This window comes from Arvicanthis niloticus, chromosome 24 (assembly GCF_011762505.2).
Source record: "Arvicanthis niloticus isolate mArvNil1 chromosome 24, mArvNil1.pat.X, whole genome shotgun sequence".
In the NCBI taxonomy this organism is placed as follows: Eukaryota; Metazoa; Chordata; class Mammalia; order Rodentia; family Muridae; genus Arvicanthis; species Arvicanthis niloticus.
The window spans coordinates 33,868,890-33,886,453 of NC_133432.1; the positions used below are offsets into that span (position 1 = coordinate 33,868,890).

At 43.0% G+C, this 17,564-nt stretch overlaps 1 protein-coding gene across 5 annotated transcripts in view; it reads right to left on the bottom strand.

Moving 5' to 3' along the window:
- The window catches only part of Rnf216 (ring finger protein 216), a 97,453-nt gene extending 83,954 nt beyond the window's left edge, over positions 1 to 13,499 (bottom strand). For 2 of the 5 annotated variants that reach the window (XM_076923573.1, XM_076923571.1), the window contains exons 1-2: positions 13,337 to 13,456; positions 471 to 601 (exon numbers count right to left, since the gene is read on the bottom strand). In XM_076923573.1, coding sequence (XP_076779688.1) covers positions 471 to 596 — 126 coding nt within the window. In that variant the 5' untranslated portion in view covers positions 597 to 601; positions 13,337 to 13,456. Of the gene's footprint in view, positions 1 to 470; positions 602 to 6,478; positions 6,615 to 13,271 lie in introns of all 5 variants that reach the window. The other 3 variants (XM_076923572.1, XM_076923569.1, XM_076923570.1) reach the window with 3 other exon arrangements.
- Positions 13,500 to 17,564: the final 4,065 nt, after the last annotated feature.

Here is a 17,564-nt window from a genome sequence, read left to right on the forward strand (position 1 = left end):
TTAAACTTTTCTATTTATATATTCAAAACTATAAAGAAATAAAACTCAAACTATTTTTAAAAAGCCAGCACCAAGTTCATAAAAATGATAGCCTTGATAGCTGGGCAGTGGTGGCGCACGCCTTTAATCCCAGCACTTGGGAGGCAGAGGCAGGCGGATTTCTGAGTTCGAGGCCAGCCTGGTCTACAGAGTGAGTTCCAGGACAGCCAGGGCTACACAGAGAAACCCTGTCTCGAAAAACCAAAAAAAAAAAAACTATAAAGAATAGCGTAAGTGGGAGTACAGATGACTGAGAACTTTTATAAAGGAATTAAGTTCTATATTATAGTAAAGCACATTATATATAATACAGTTTAATTGCAAATGTGTTAACAGACAAAGGGCACAGACCACATGGAGCGTTAAAGCTAAGACACAAGAGACAGATGGGAACAGGCTGTTTTCATTATGGGCAGTTTGAAAACACTCACTTCTGTCAGGATGACATCATCATCCAGGTCGTCTTCCTGTTGCTCAGTAGCCGGGGTAACCAGCATTGGAATCCCTTCCTCATCAGAAGAGTCAGATATGGTGATGGGCCCCTCTCTGACAGCCATCCACTCTACAGGGAGGTAGAAAACATCATCACTGTGGGGGGAGCAGGAGCTTATTCAGTTGGCCAAGCCTTAACAGTTAACTAATCACCTAAGTGCACACACAGCTGGGCAGTGGTGGCCCACGCCTTTAATCCCAGCACTTGGGAGGCAGAGGCAGGCGGCCAGTCTGGTCTACAGAGGGAGTTGTTCCAGGACAGCCAGGACTACACAGAGAAACCCTGTCTCGAAAAAAACAAAAAAACAAAAAAACAAAACAACAAAAAAAATTAAGTGCACACACACAGAGTCAAACAGTAAGAACTGTTTTCATGTTGATTCTGCCAATAACTTTGAGAGATGGCAGGCAAAATGCTCAAGATGTATCAACCTTTTCTTATGGTAGGTGGGAGAAATCTGAAGAGTTTTTTGTTTGTTTTTCTTTTATGACTGGCTGGCTTGGGACTATGAAGACCAGACCAGACCAGACTAAGATCTGACAATTTTCCACTTCATTCAGCTTCTCAAGCATTAGAAATGTGGGCCATTTAATCTGTGCATAAGAATCTCTTTAGTTGGGTACCTTGGTGCATGCCTCAGATTCTAGCACTAGGAAGATCAGGAGTTCAAGGCCATCCTCTAAGCATAGAAAGATATAGAAGCCAACCTGAGGGAGACTTTGCCTCAAAAAACAAACACAAAACCAAGTCTTCTGAATGAGCTATGTCCTCAGGTCAATTGTAAAATTTTTTCAAATGAAATTATTTTATTATAACACTGTTATAGAACTGCCAGTTTCTTAGCCTCCCCATGTTTGTTCCTTGTAGAAATGAGACTGGTTTGTTAATTTAAACAACTACATCTGAAAGAATCATCACTCAAAAATAGTAATATACTCACTTAAGATTTAAAAATCAGCTTCCTTTCCACAGAAACTACTTAAGCAAACATTTCCATCTGAATCAAACACTCAGCATCTACAGAGAGCAATCACCTGGCATCTCTGACACTGGGCAATTTAACTTGCCTGCTCTCATTTTTTTTTTTTTTTTTAAAGAAATGATCTACCTTAAAAAAAAAAAAAAAAAAAAAAAAAGACTTATTTATTATGTATACAGCATTCTGACTGCATGTATGCCTGCAGGCCAGAAGGTACCAGATCCCATTACAGATAGTTGTGAGCCACCATGTGTTTACTGGGATTTGTACTCAGGACCTCTGGAAGAGCAGTCAGTGCTCTTAACCACCGAGCCATCTCTCCAGCTCTACCTGTTCTCCTTTTAAATGTAACTGAAGTGAAAACTTAGGGATTCTTTGGAAAAATCGGTTGGATGGTGTTTTGTCGGGGCAAACATGTGAAGGAAGATTTCCTTAAAGTGGACACAGATGTGAAGGGCTAAGGCAGACTCGTAAAGGAGCATTTTGCTGAAGCAGACACAGGAGAGAGGATGTTCTGCTAAAGCAAGCATGTGAAAGGACACGTGATGGATTCTTTGCTAATGACATGCATATATTGGTCTGTCTTATATTGCATAGTTGAGCTGCATTTGTTGGGACGCCATAGAGAGAAAACACCCCCAAAAACTTCTGGTGGTGTGCTACAGTTTCTTGCTGCTTCTGCAAACTTGTGGATGCACATACTGAGGCAAGAGCCATGCAGAGGCAAGGCACGTGGAGGATACGGGATGTTCGGAGGGTATAAATAGGACTCCACGGAGTGACGAAGACAGACTTTGGCTTGCTGATACAGCTAGCTGTGTAACACTTGTGGGTCTCATGTCTTCACTGATCTTCGCTTCCCTGAGAGAGGCACAACTGAGAACTTCTCTTAGTTATACCTGTTGGTCTCTCCTGCTGACTCAGCTGTGGCTGAGGCCTGGCTGTCTCTGTTAGGTAGTGTCACTGTTGTTCCTAACCCGACTCTACCAAACTCGACTGCTGGTGTATCTGTGAGGTGCTGTAGGTGAATGGATCGAGCTGCCAATTTCCAGACAAAATAGATTGGAGTTGCTCCAAAGAATCTTTCTAAACAGGTCCCTTCCCCCCACATCCTTTCTTTTCCACTACCTCTGGTGGGTGGTGGGCTACAAGGGAGGTTAAAGCATCTAAGAACCATCATTAAAAATAAGGTTTGAAAAATTAAAGTTATATGTAACTACAACTAGTTAAACCCAAAGATCCAGTTCTGAAGACGAAGAGGGCTGACAATAGTTATTGCTCTCTCTTTGTGGGCTCGTGTGGATCAACCTTTCCCCACTGTGTTTGAATCCTATCTGTTATTGTTTTCTTAAAAAAAAAAAAAAAAAAAGGTGGGTTTTTTTTTTTGTTTGTTTGTTTCGTTGTTTTGAATTTGATTGTGAAGTCCCACAAGCACTATGTGTGAAGGCCAAAGGTGGAATATCAGGTATCATCTTCAATTACTCTTCATGTTATTTTCTGAAGACAGTCACTCATTAAACCTGGAACTCTGATTCAGCCACACTGACTAGCCAGTGAGATCTGCCTCCAAATCCCCAGCGCTAGGAACATACTGCCATGCCTGGCCCTAAAAATAAATTAATCTTTGTGGTATACATTAGCACAGGAGTTCGTGTGCAAGTGACACCAGGACACATGTATTATGGCACAGGACAACATCAGATGTTATTAGTCCCTGCCTCCTCCTTGCCCAAGATCTCTTGTTCATCGCTGTATACACCAGATTAGCTGGCCAGCAAGCTTCTAGACATTCTCCTGTCTCCATCTCCCATCTTGCTGTAGAACCGCCAGGATTAGAGACACGTACTATCATTTTTGGCTTTATGTGGATTCTGGGGGACTGAGAGGAGAAACCAAACTCAGGTCCTGCTCAGCAAGCAGTTGTCCTCACTGAGGCATCTCGCAGGGTTGCAGAGCTTTCGGTGAGTGCTAGGCAGGACCACCATCACTGAGATCTACCCCTAGCCCTAACTTTGTTTTTATGTCTGTTTCTCCTTTTAGACAAGGTCTTACATGGTAGTTCCCACTAGTATGGAGCCCATTGTGTTCTAAGCAAGCAAACACTACAAATCAAGGGTTTAACTCCATGAATAGTCACAAAATGACCATGTAACTTTGACAACCTCAGGAAATATTTCTAGACCATTAGCAGCCTTCTTGTGCCTCTTCCATCACTGCCCTCTATCCTCCTCAAAGGGAGAACCTTCTAACTCTTGGGTTGAATTTTGGTTGGTTGGGATTCCTCTTAGTCTCACTTCCTTGTAAATCACATGATTGGGATACATCCATACTGCTGTGATGACATTCTCTTTGCTGCATATGAATCTGCACTGTGAGAATATCATAAATAATTCATTCTTTCTTTGATGGACATCTGAGTTGGTGCTAATATGGGTTATTTTGAATACTGCTGTTATGCACATGCTTTGAGGTGCTCATTTCAGTTGGGAACATTCTAGGAATGGAACTGCTGAGTCACAGGGTAAGCATATGTTCAATCTTAGGAAACACTGTAGTGCTAAGTTGATGCAATAGAGATACATGGTCTGCTGTTTGGACCTTAACATTCCCCAATCTCTGACTTGTACTCCTATTTCCCCAGCTTTGATACAGAATACATACACATTTTTATGCCTTATGTTTTCTCTAAAACATGGATTTCCTTTGGGTTAGTCTGAAGTCTTTTGTTATGTTTTGTGAGACAGGGTTTCTATGTATATCCTTGACTGTCCTGGAACTTACTCTGGAGACCACACTGGTCTTAAACTCAGAGATCTGCCTGTCTCTGGAATTAAATATGTGTGCTACCACTGCCCAGCCTGAAGTCTATTCTTATCTTTCACATATACAAGGATTTTTAATAAGAACTTGGGCTGGAGAGGTGGCTCAGTGGTTAAGAGCACTGGCAACTCTTCCAGTGGTCTGGAGTTCAATTCCCAGCACTCCCAGGCTCATAACTGTCTATAATAGGATTTAATGCTCTCTTCTGTCATGCAGTCATACATGCAGACAAAACATCCAAACATATAAATAAAATATCAATCAATCAATCAATCAATCAATCTTAAAACAATTTTATAATTTTAATTATAAAATTTATAATTTTAATTAATTAATTATAAAATTTAATTTTATAATTATAATTAAGCCGGGCGGTGGTGGAGCATGCATTTAATCCCAGCACTTGGGAGGCAGAGGCAGGCGGATTTCTGAGTTCAAGGCCAGCCTGGTCTACAGAGTGAGTTCCAGGACAGCCAGGGCTATACAGAGAAACCCTGTCTTGAAAAACCAAAAAAAAAAAAAAAAAAAAAAAAAAAAAAAAAAACCAAAAAAATAAATAAATAAATAAAAAATTAAAAAAATTAATTATTATTATTATAATTAAGACATAAATTTTTATGATTTATGTCTTAATTCCTTAATTCCAATATGCTGGGCAAAAGAATTCTACCAGAAAAAAAAAAAAAAAAAAAAGAGTACTATGGTTCTGTTTATAGGAAACTGAATAGTAACACGATTCGTGGCCTCCTGAGGTCAAAATGGAGTGAGGCACAGCAGATTCGTCATAGGGGCAGAAATGGCATGGTCACAATTCTAAGGTTGTGTGTTCATTTTTCAGAACTCTTAAGAGATTGGCACAGTAAATTTGTTAATGCAGCTGACATAAACCAACTCTACATATCTGACAAACATCCTCACGCTGTATATAACATGTTTATAATTGTCGAACAAAAAATACACTTCAAAGTGAATAATTTTCCAAAAGGAAGTAGCTCTATCTATCTAGTTTTTTTAAGACAGAGTCTCACTGTGTAGCTTTGTCTGTTCGGGAACTCTCTATGCAGACCAGGCTGGCCTTAAACTGACAGAGATTTAACTGGTTCTGCCTCCTGAGTGCTGGGATTAAAGCATGTGCCACCACATCTGGCCTAGTAGTTTTGGAAGGAAATTCTGTTCAATTATATTTAAGGCTCAATTAAAAAATTCTAACATTAATTCAATATGTATATACAAAAGTCAGAAATGAGCATGTGTATGTATAAATCACAACTAAGATTTCTAACTTTCTGAATCACAACAAGCTATCACTACCAAGCTGTAATACAATATTAACAAAATCATAAACTCAGTATTTCTTTTGTACCTGTAACTTGTATAGTTTGCAAGATTCTGTTGCCCCTAAATTTACTTAACAAAGTTTCTTAGACTTCGAACATACTGGAGGCAATTATATGACTTATTTCATACTAGGAAAAAAAAATCATCTTCACAACTACAAAATATCAAGAAAAAAACAAAACTAGCTTAGCCTCTTCAAGGAATTTGTATTCATGAGAAGCAAATATAAGAACTCTCTTTATTCACCAATATGACTTTTTTTTTCCCTTCAGACCAAGTGTAAATAAATATACATTCAAATTTGATAGAAAATTTCACATACATTTAGGAATGCTATGGGAATGCAGGACTCTGCTCTTTGCAAATGAACAAACTTGTCAAAGTTTTAAGGGCTATATTTTAAGGGCTATAAAACAACTATGTCCTAACATTAGCAACAAGGCTAAGCCAGAATTTTATAGCAAAAAAAAAAGAACAGAAATGAAGTATTGTAAGTGCAAGAATGCTTAGCACTGCTGATGGTATTTTCAATTTGTCACACCCCCAGGTGCTCCTGTGTGATCGCCATTCCCTCAAAAACTTGCACAAGCAAATCCCTACAGTATGATAGCTGAGTCATTACATTTCATTTATGCTACATGTATCATTATTTGACATAACTCTAGTTTGACACTTTATGCCCAACAATCTTAACAGTGGAATCACTCTCTGGCTAATAAATGGTACAAAACAGCTTCATTTCAAAGAAGATGCTGCCACCACACTGAAGAAAAAGCACTGGGTAAAGGGAGAAAGGACAAGCAACTTACCCTTTCCCCGGTGGCAGTGAAAGTTGTTCAAGTGAATGACCTCCTCTTTGTTGTTTCCCTCTGCCATTTTTGAATTCAGATATAAACATATGTGATTGCTAGTATCCAAACATAGTGCTCATCTGTTCTGCAGGGTCTGAGAAGAATAGACAGCATTACCAGGGGCAGCACAAGCCAGGCAGTGGTGTACACATCTGTAGTCCTAGCATTTGGAAGGCAGAGACAGGCGATCTCTTAAGGCCAGCCTTGTCTATTAGCAAGTTCTAGAACAGCCAGAGCTACACAGAGAAACCCTGTCTTCAAGCACAAAAAAACCAACCAACCAACCAAACAAAAAACATATAAAGTACAGACCTAATATCCTTCCAATTGGGTGGTTGAGGCAGGATGACCACAGAGTTTGGATAGAGCTCAGAATTCTTAGTAGGAATAAGAGTCTAGGTTCACTCTTTAGTACCAAAAAATATAATGAAAATAATTTTGCATTATAGTCTGTTCGTCCATCCTTCCTCCTCCGGTGGTGATGGTGGTTGAGACAGGGTTTTTCTGTGTAGCCCAGGCTATCCTGGAACTTTCTTTATAAACCAGTCTGGGATTAAAGGCATGCCCCACCACATCCTGCATGCTACAGTAGTTTCACAATGTGACTAAATTTTACTACTTAAGTGTTTTAATAAAATCAGATGGTGTCATAACAAACTTTGAATTTTAAAATTACTGACTGACAAACTGCAATGTTAGAGAATTCAAGGCCTTGCATGTGTTAGACAAGAAATCTCTCTACCACTGAACTACACCCCCATTACATACAAAAATATACACCTCTATTTTGGCTTAAAAAATTGTTTTTGAAGGCGGAGTCTCACCATGTATCCCTGTATGGCTTTCAACTTAAGAGATTCTCCTAACTCTGTCTCCTAAGTGCTGGGATTAAAGGTGTGTACCACTATGTAGGTTTTTTTGTTTGTTTTTTCTTTTTGAGACAGGGCTTCACTCAGTACCCAATGTAGACGTTGAACTCATAGCAATCCTTCAATCTCATTTCTGAAACACATTCTGAAACCTGAGATTACAGGTCTGACTAGCTAGAGAGACTAATTTATAATGACAGAAAGTCAAAAGCTGCTTTGTGGAAGGAAAGGTGACCACAAATAACATGAAGCAACTTTTTGGGGGGTGGAGGGGCAACAGAAGTGTTCCGGAGCTTAAAGGGGTAATCTACTACATGAGTCAATTACATGCACCGGCAGAGACAGATTGAGTTGGCAATGGGTCCAACTGTACCGTCAATTATTTGCTCATGTCATTGTATATACACATTGACAGGACAGACAGACAGGGACAGTTTAGTAAAGCCAACCACTTTTGAGTTCTGTACCAGAGTCTATCTTAGCTTTAAGAGCATAGGATCTTTTAACTACAGATCTGGGAGCCAAGATCTCCTAAGAAGCCTGCATGGTCAGTTGGAGTCACCCCCAGCACTACAGACAGTAAAACCCAAACTTTCCAGCAGTCTCTAACCTCTGACAAGGCATGTGAGTGAAGAAACCATCTCAGGAGTTGTTGGTCATCCCATCGTGGCCATCCTGGCCATCCTGGCTGACAATGTGTGCTAGGTGAGCCCTCTTTAATCTCTAGACTGTAAAAAAGCTGGATGTGGTGGTGCTTCCCTATAATTCTAGCATCCTGGATGTAGAAGCTGGAGGATCACAGCAACTTCAGCCTGACCTACATGTCAAGACTCAGACTCAAAACAAATGCACACTCCTGTCAACAGATTAAACTGTGGTGTTAAGTCTTTTTGGGGGTAGTTTGTGCCGCTGATAGGAAGCTGAACTGGAGTTCAAATTATATTTTCCAGTCAATGGGAAACAGAACAATGACAGCTACACATAAGGAAAATCAGCTTTGCTGCAATGGGGAAAAGTAGGGACATTTTGTGCCAGGAAACTCAGCAAACAAGAGCCAGTCAAGCCTGAACTAGAGATAATGGTATGTAAGGGGGTGGGAGCACAAGGCACTGAGAACGGAATCAGTGGGATTTTGAACTGGCTGTCAGGGCAAGAGAAAGAAAAGAGTCTAAGTTGACCTAGATGCTGAGACCAGGCTGCAGCAGAAAGGCGAAGCCCTTAAGAACAAACAAGATGATGAGTTCAGAATTTTAAAAATACAGTATATTAATTTTAATACACAGACAAAATGAAATAATTAAGGTACAATAACATTCATACTTATAAATATTAGTTTGTAGATAATGAGTTTAAGCAGTTTAAATAAAATCTAGAAATCCTACTATCAATGTTTTTCTACACTAGGATTCACACCAAAAACTAAATTCACTCAGGTTAGTTAGCTAAATATTTTGTAAAGGTTCACTTATTTTTATTTTATGCATACAAATGTTTGTCTGCATATTTGTATATGTATTATATGTACCTAGTGCCTATAGACGCTCAAAGGAGGCACCGAAAACCCTGGAACTAGAATTACAGAGGTTTATGGGCCCCACATGGGTGCTGAGAACCCAAATCCAGACCAGCTATGGAAGCGCTGCTGCTGCTGCTACTGCTGCTGCTGCAGACGCAGAGTCCTGCAGCCAAAGTTAGCTTTAGAACTTAACCTAAGGCTGGGGGCTGTGGCTCTCACTCAGAGTGCTTGCTGCCTGACAGCCAGGAAGCCCTGAGGTCGACTCCAAGTACCACATAAACCTGGTTGGTGGTGCAGATCTTTGATTCCAGCACTCAGGAGAGACGGAATGAACAGTATACTGTTCACTGTCATCCTGGGAGACATTGTGAGTTTGAGGCCGGTCTGCACTACAAGAAACTGTTTTAGAAAAAAAATGAACATAAAATGCTAAGATTTTTCTTAGCTCTTAGAAAATAGATTCTGAAATGGGAGCAGGTAAGTAAACACACTATCATTCACACCTTTGATTTGTTTTTGATGGTGGGGTACAGTGCTGGACTTGCTGTGCCATACACCTGAGCTACAGCCCTAACCCTCAAAGATCTTACAAATCCATGTCTAGGAGCTTATCCCACTTTGTTTCTTACTTTTAGCTCAAATCCTGCCTTCTAGGCTCCATACTTTGACCTCGTCATACAGCACTGAGGGTTGTTTTTGTTTGCTTTCCAGACAAGGCCTTACTAAGTAGCCCTTACTGACCTGAACTCACTATGTAGACCACACTGGGCTCTGCTGGTATTAAAGACATGTACCATCATGTTTGGCTGTTTTTTAAAGTACACATGTCACCATGACAGCCCCCAAGTCCTTACCATAGTACAAAAAACATACTTTATCAGACTTTTGCTGACCTAAGTAGTGTCACCTGATACTTCTTTTGCCCCTCTCTAGCAAAATGAGTTAGTCCCTTGATCAGACCAAACTTTCACTATACTCATCTCAGGATGGATTCTCTTAGTGAGACTGCCTCTCTTTAGCCGAATTACCTCTGTTCATCCCCCAATCCTCCACTTCCTCAAAGAAAAACCTTTCCTGAGCATCCCTTAAGTGCCCCTGGCTCCATGTTCATTCACAAAAACATCTCTCAGTCCCTCAAATACCATATGGTCATTTCAACTCGACTATCTAGGAAACCATACTTAACATTAACATCTTCTGCTGGGACTTAAGTTCCAAATGCACAACACCACACCTTATTTAAAGCTTCCAAAGCCTGGAGGCAAGGCACCAAGAAGCTGATCTAAAAGACACTGTGAATGTACAGCAGGATAATTAGGGGCAAGAACTGTGTAACTATAACTGTCCTCTGAGAGACTCCACCTAGCAGACGACTGAAACATATGCAGAGTCCTACAGTCAAACACTAGGCAGAGTTCAGGGAGTCTTGTGAGTTAGAGGAAGGATTGAGGAACGTGGAGGGGATACAGACTCCACAAGAAGACCAATATAGAGTCAACTAACTGGGACCCTTGGGGACTCCCAGAGACTGAACCAGCAACTAAAATGCTTACAAAGGTTGTACCTAATCCCTACTCTATATGCAGCAGGTATGCAGCTTGTCTTCATGGAGGTCTCTTGACAACTGGAATGGGCGCTTACCCTGACTCTGTGGCCTCAATGTGGATACTGCTCCCCTAACTGGGCTGTCTTGTCTGGCCTCAGTGACAGAGGATATATCTAGTCCTGCAGTGACTTGATGTGCCAGGGTGGGTTGGTTCCTTGGGAGGAACCTCCCCCTTCTCAGGGGTGAAGGGGAGAGGGGAATGAGGCAATAGGCTGTGTGAGGGGGGCACTAAGAGGAGAGGAGGGCAGAGATCGGAATATAAAGGGATGTAATAAATAAATTAATGGAAAAAAATCTAACCATTGGATAGCTTCCACCCATGCTTATGTAAATGGCCCTGGTTAAACTCAGTGGATTACAAAACAAACAAAAAGTCGTGACTGTGGGAATGGGAAGTGTCTGTGTGTGTGTGTGGGGGGGGTTAATGGGGTAAGAGTCATTAATACATTATACATGAAATTGTCAGAGAATAAATGTAATTAAAAAATATCAAAAATTGTGTAACTGAGTTCTAGAACCAGCCCTGAACCTTTGTATCAAGTTGTTTTTCAACACCTCCTCCATCCCCCACAGAAGCTATCAGAGGCCTCCAGCATTGACAGGACAAAGAAGAGTTATATCTAGCACTCAGCACTAAGTTTTGTGCAGCTAAGACTGGTGAATTAACTCAATAGGTTAAGGGCACTGGCTGCCAAACCCAACTGACAGTCTGAGCAGCACGTCTGGAACCCACATGGTAGAAGAAAACTGACTTCCAAAAGTTCTCCTCAAGTGTCCATACACACATTAAATGTTTCTTTAATGATTTATTTTTACTTATGTATATTGGTGTTTTGCCCGCATCTGTGTCTGTGTAAAGGTACAGGATCCCCTGAAAATGCAGTAACTGACATTTGTGAGCTGCCATGTGGGTGTTGGAAATTGAACCTAAGTCCTCTGGAAGAATAGCCCCTGCTCAGGAGGTAGAGGTAGGAGTATTTGTGTGATTTTGAAGCCAGTCTGGTCTACAAAGGGAGTCCAGGACAGCCAAGGCTCTGAAACACAGAGCAACCCTGTCTCACATAGACAGACAGGATAATTTTGTACAGATAAAGTGACAACAAAATGAGAATTCATATGTCTGGAAGGATCTGGAATATGGTAAAGCCTAGAGTACAATAAACACAGAAAGCATTACCTCACACTGTAGTTAGTAAACACTCAGCAGATTTCATAAACTTTCAATCTCCCTGAGCCACAACTTGATTAGAGTTCTCCTGGAGAGCTTTTTACCAGCTGCTCTTGTCCTTTTTAGATAAAAGTCTAAAGTCGCCAAGGCAACAGGCCCACAGGTGTCCAAAAACCAGGCTCAAGAGCCTCAGCCATTTCTTCAAGTTTACCATCCTTCTCTACCCTCTAGACAGTTTATTTGGATACAAACAGAATGCAAAGCTTGGCTACTTTTTAATTCTGATAAGCTAACTAAACTAAGGTCATAAAAATACTGTCCCTCCCTTCAAGCAAAGGCAGAGATAAGCCCCTTCTCTGTATACGTTAAAATAACAAGCAGGCGGAGCTTTCATAGGGTCACCATCCAGGGTGGGGGTAAAACTTGGCCCAGATGCAGATATTTCAGGAGCACACAAGCTCCCATACATAATCTTTTACCCTTGCTCTGTATGAAAACCTAATAAATCCATTAGTCTCAGCCAAACAACCAGCTCAAACCAAACAAAAATCCAGCAAGGGTAATGTGTGGCACTCAGGGGTAGAGCAGCTGGTGAGTAGGAGAAAAATGTCGAGCAAGGTGTCACACGCCTTTAATCCCTACAATCAGGAAGAAGAGGCAAGCAGACATCTAAATTCTAGTCCAGCAAGGGCTACAGTTAGACTCTATCTTAAAATAGCAATAACAACACAGTGGCGGGACATGGTGGCCAATACCAGGGCTGGATGTCCCTTGGGCCAACCTTGGCCACTTTTCAGGTTTCAGGCTAGCCTCGGCTATGCAGAAAAATTCCTTTTTTAAATAAAAAAGAAAGAAAGAAAGAAAGAAAGAAAGAAAGAAAGGAAGGAAGGAAGAAAGAAAAGAAAAGAAAAGAAAAGAAAAGAAAAGAAAAGAAAAGAAAAGAAAATCCAAGACAAACCCCAGCGGAGATGGCTGCCTAGACACTTAACCAATGGAGGAGAGGATCCCAGGTCACTGCACCCTTTAGAGGGAGGCAGGAAGTTTGGGATGATCCATGAGCCCCACAAGGGTCCACTCGAGCGTGGATCTTGCCGCTCACCCAGGGCGCCACGCGCCACGGGAGCGCTCTCACCCACCGCGCACCAGGACTGCCGACTGCAGGAGTTTCGAGTCCCCTTTGCTCCGGGGCTCTGACTGGGATGACAGGCGTCAACTCGGACTCCAAGGGGCCCAAACTGGCCCGGGCTGGAGTTCAAAGTCAACAGTCGGTCGCCTCTTCCGCTTCTCCAGGCCGCGGTGGGGAGCGCGGCCACCAGAGCGAGCCGCCAGCAAACCGTCTCTCTGCGGCTCGACGCCCCCCGTGCAGCAGGCCGGCCGGAGAAACTTCCTTAAGTGGCGGGAGGGGAGCCGGCAGGCCAGCGGTCGTCTGCGTCGCTCCCCTCCCGACACCCCCTGCGCGGCTCCACGGACCCCCGGGGCTCGCAAACGCGTCCCCCTCAGCCCCCGCCCCCACCCCAGTGGCGCCCCGGCGGGAGGCCACTCTCCTCGCTCGACCCGCAGCCACGGGGGACCACGCGCGCGCGCCCACGTACTCGCCACGCAGCTAGCCCGGCTCCGCCAGCGCGGCACGACGCCCCGGAGTTCAATCTCAAGTCACCTGAAACAGCCGCTTGAAAGCTTCCCCGCCGCTGCCGCTGCCGCTGCCGCTGCCGCCGCCGCTGCTGCTGCTGCTGCTGCTGCTGCTGCTGCCGCCGCCGCCGCCGAGGTCGCTACTGCGTTCCTTCCGGCCTCGCCACTGCGTTCACCTCGCGCCTGCGCGCAGCGCCCCCTCCCGACTAATGACAGGAAGAACCATAGAGGGATGCGGACGGCCGGGGAGGAGGGACCTGGAGAGCGAGACCATAGAGATGGGGGCCTAGCCGGCCTCCATCTAGGCGCCACAACTGCAGAGCCTTGACTCCTCCTTGCTGCGGGAAGACAAAAGAACAGCTGAACTCCATGGTCACTGTATCCTCACCAGGCCAGCTAGCCATGAAATCAACCGATTAACCACTTATCTGTCCCTTCTTGGGGTGGTGTTGTGTACTGGGTGAGACAAGTAAGATGACCCAACTCTCCTCCAAAGGTATTTGGTGAAGAATAAAGCATTCTTAAATTCAGTTCAAGCTCTGTTAAATCAAGGTTGGAGAGCTGGCTCAGTGGTTAACAGCAGTGACCCAGATTTAATTTATGGAACCTTCATTGCAGCTCACAGTGATCGTTAATTTCAGTTCTAGAAGATACCCGACAATCTCTTCTGGTCTCTGTGGGCACCAAGCATGCAAGTTGTGCACCAGTATACATGCAGGCAAAACACGGATACACATAAAATCAAAATAAAAAATAGAAATTAAAATTTTTTCAGCCAGGCAATACTGGCCCAAACCTTTAATCCCAGCACTTGGGAGGCAGAGGCAGGTAGAGCTATGAGTTCAAGGTTAGCCTGATCTACAGAGTAAGTTCAGTATAGCCAGAGCTACACAGAGAAATCCTGTCTCAAAAAATTTTTTTTAAATAAAAAAACACGGGGGCACGCCTTTAATCCCAGCACTTGGGAGGCAGAGACAGGTGGATTTCTGAGTTCAAGGCTAGCCTGGTCTACAGAGTGAGTTCCAGGACAGCCTGGGCTATACAGAGAAACCCTGTCTCGAAAAACAAAACAAAACAAAAAAAACCCTAAGGCACTGTGTGTGATGTGCTTGTGTGTGTGTGTGTGTGTGTGTGTGTGTTTCTGAGATTGAACCCAGGGCCTCACACATGCTAGGCAAGCTGTCAACCACTGTGTTACATTTCCAGTCCTCTTTTTCACTTTTATTTAAATTCTGAGACAAGATCTCACTAGGTTATTTAGAGTGGCCTTGAATTCACTACATAGCTTAGCCTGTCCTTGTGATCTTGCTGCGAAGTCCAAAGGCTAGCATGTGGTATGAATCAGAAGAGAAACTCCTTACTGAATCATAAAATAACAGAAGGCATTGCATTATCCAAGAGTATGTGTGCTAGCCTGGGTGTCTCTTCCTGTTTATAAAGCCACTAGTGTCATTGTGAGAGCCCCACCTTCATGACCTCATCGAACAAACCACAAAAGCTCCATTTCCAAATACCAATAACATACAGAACTGGGGAATAAGTTTGAATGCATGAACTTTTAGAGTGCATAGTCAGACCATACCAGAAGAGAAGACTTGCCAACAGTGGTGTAAGGAGGAGGGTAACAGGGCCTATGGTCATGCTTCTAGGATACAGTTGTTACTTTTTTATTGCTATTGTTTTGACAGCATCTAGCTAGGTAGCTCAGGTTAGCCTCCAACTTTCTCCCAAGTGCTGGGATTTCTAGGTTGTAGGCATATATCACCATAACTGGGAGAGAGATTCTGGGAAAACACAGTAAAACAGGGGTGGTTAATATGTTATGGGTGGCACATACATTATGTGACAAAACTTTTCCTGGAAAGACACAACACCACACATCTACTTCCCCCCAGATAAGGAGCCTATGGCAGACCAAAGTACAGATACCACCAAAGTCCATCTTGGTGAACCAGTGAATTTTATTGAGGTTACCTGCAGGAATGTGGGTGAGGGGTCACTTACAAGAGGAGAAATGACTCAAAGACAGCGGCATCACCAAAGCCCACCCCAGCATGGGTGACAGCTCACAAAGCTGGGAACCTGGAGCACACTGCACAGCCTGCAGGCAGCTCACCAGGTTTCAGAGTGTCCTTTCCAGGTGCCTCCATTGGTTTAAACTTCTTCCTGGCAGCTTGTTTGGTTTCTGCTTCTTCTAGGAAGCTGATCTGGTCTCAAGAATCTTTATTTGTAGCTTTGTTCATCTGAGACTCTTCTTTGCAGCTTAGTCTCTGCTTCTCTAAGAGGAATTCTCAGCTTTTATTGCTTACTCTGGCAGGGAAGGACCTAACTGAATCTGGTCAGTTTCGAGGACTTCCTAAGCTCTTTGAATTGTTTGCCTTTCTGTTTAGGGAGCTTTTCTGCAGGATAAACTATTTAAATCTAGGAAGAAACTGTTAAACAACAACATACCTGTGAACCCGGGTTCAGGAGCAGAAGTAAGAGGATTACCATAAGTTAAAAGACCAGCCTGGTCTGTACTAGGAGTTTTAGACCAGTCAGGGTTACAGAGTAAGACTGTCTGAAAAAAGTCAACCAACCAATCAAACAAAAGGCACAAAACAAACAATTAAAAAGCCAAAAGGTATGTTATTCAGCTTTTTGTTGGTATAACAAAATACTTAAATCATCTTATAAAGAAAAAGAGGTGCCAGGCAGTGGTGGCCCACGCCTTTAATCCCAGCACTTGGGAGGCAGAGGCAGGTGGATTTCTGAGTCGAGGCCAGCCTGGTCTACAGAGTGAGTTCCAGGACAGCCAGGGCTACACAGAGAAACCCTGTCTCGAAAAACAAAACAAAACAAAACAAAACAAAACAAAAACAAACAAAAACAAAAAGAAAAAGAAAAAAGGTTAATATAGGCTTTCAGTTTTCCAGGTTTCAATCTAAGATCAGGCCGATCATATCCTTGCTCTCTGATTGGTGATCCAAATGACAGTGGTGGCAGAGCAAATTGCTCACCTTAGGGCCAGGAAACAAAAAAGGAAGAGGTAAAGGATGGGGACCTTACTGTCTGGTTCCAGGTGGAGGCCAAAAAAACTCACTTCAGATACAAACATTTAAAAACAAAAGCTTTATTTTCTGAGCACACAGAGAGGCAGCCAGGTCAGGATCTGAACTGTATCCCCAAAGGGAGACTGTATAACATTTTAAAATGATGGGAACACAAAGCAAACAAGAAGCTGAGGGAAATGCCGGGTGGTGGCGGCGCACGCCTTTAATCCCAGCACTTGGAAGGCAGAGGCAGGCAGATTTCTGAGTTCAAGGCCAGCCTGGTCTACAGAGTGAGTTCCAGGACAATCAGGGCTACACAGAGAAACCCTGTCTCAAAAAACAAAAAAAAAAACAAAAAAAAACAAAAAAAAAAAAAGCTGGGGGGAAGAAGGAACTGCAGTGTTACCCAATTGTACTTGGACATAATGAGTTAAAAAGAGAAGTACCGGTTGGAGACTAGGCTGACATCCTCTTGTGGCCTCGGTGGGTACCTGCATGAACATGGACATACAAACACATATATGTGAATAAAAGAAAAATAATATGTTTTAAAAATCTTTCCCCTCAGCCGGGCAGTGGTGGCACACGCCTTTAATCCCAACACTTGGGAGGCAGAGGCAGGCGGATTTCTGAGTTCGAGGCCAGCCTGGTCTATAGAGTGAGCTCCAGGACAGCCAGGACTACACAGAGAAACCCTGTCTCGAAAAAACAAAAAAACAAAACAAAAAAAAAAAAATCCTTCCCCTCTTAAGGTATTTTGTCACCAAGTATAAGATACTAATAATTTAAAAAATATTAATAATTAATTCTGCATGTCAGTAGCACCACCCTAGGAACCAAATCTTTAACACATGGGCCTTAGGGGACATTTACAGTCCAAACCATAGCAAAGGATATGGGGCCTGATGGGCTCATCCTCCTGACCCATGCTCTTAAGGGAGGTAGATAATGCTTTTAGGTATTGACACCTTCTGGGGCTGTTCTCCTTGACACACTGTAATGCTAATACCTGCGGTTATTAGGGGGAGCCTTGATTACATTTCCACTGATTGAGCCATCTCCCCAGCTCCTCAGTGCTCCCCAATTTCACCTCTCTTCCCTTTCACATCAATGTTTATTCAGCCTATAAAAGCAGTCTCGGTAGTACAGGGCTGCCATTAGTCCAGTGTGTGCCCTTCCCTGCTCCTAAGAGCATTGTTGTCTGCTTAATGCAGAGGGAGGCTC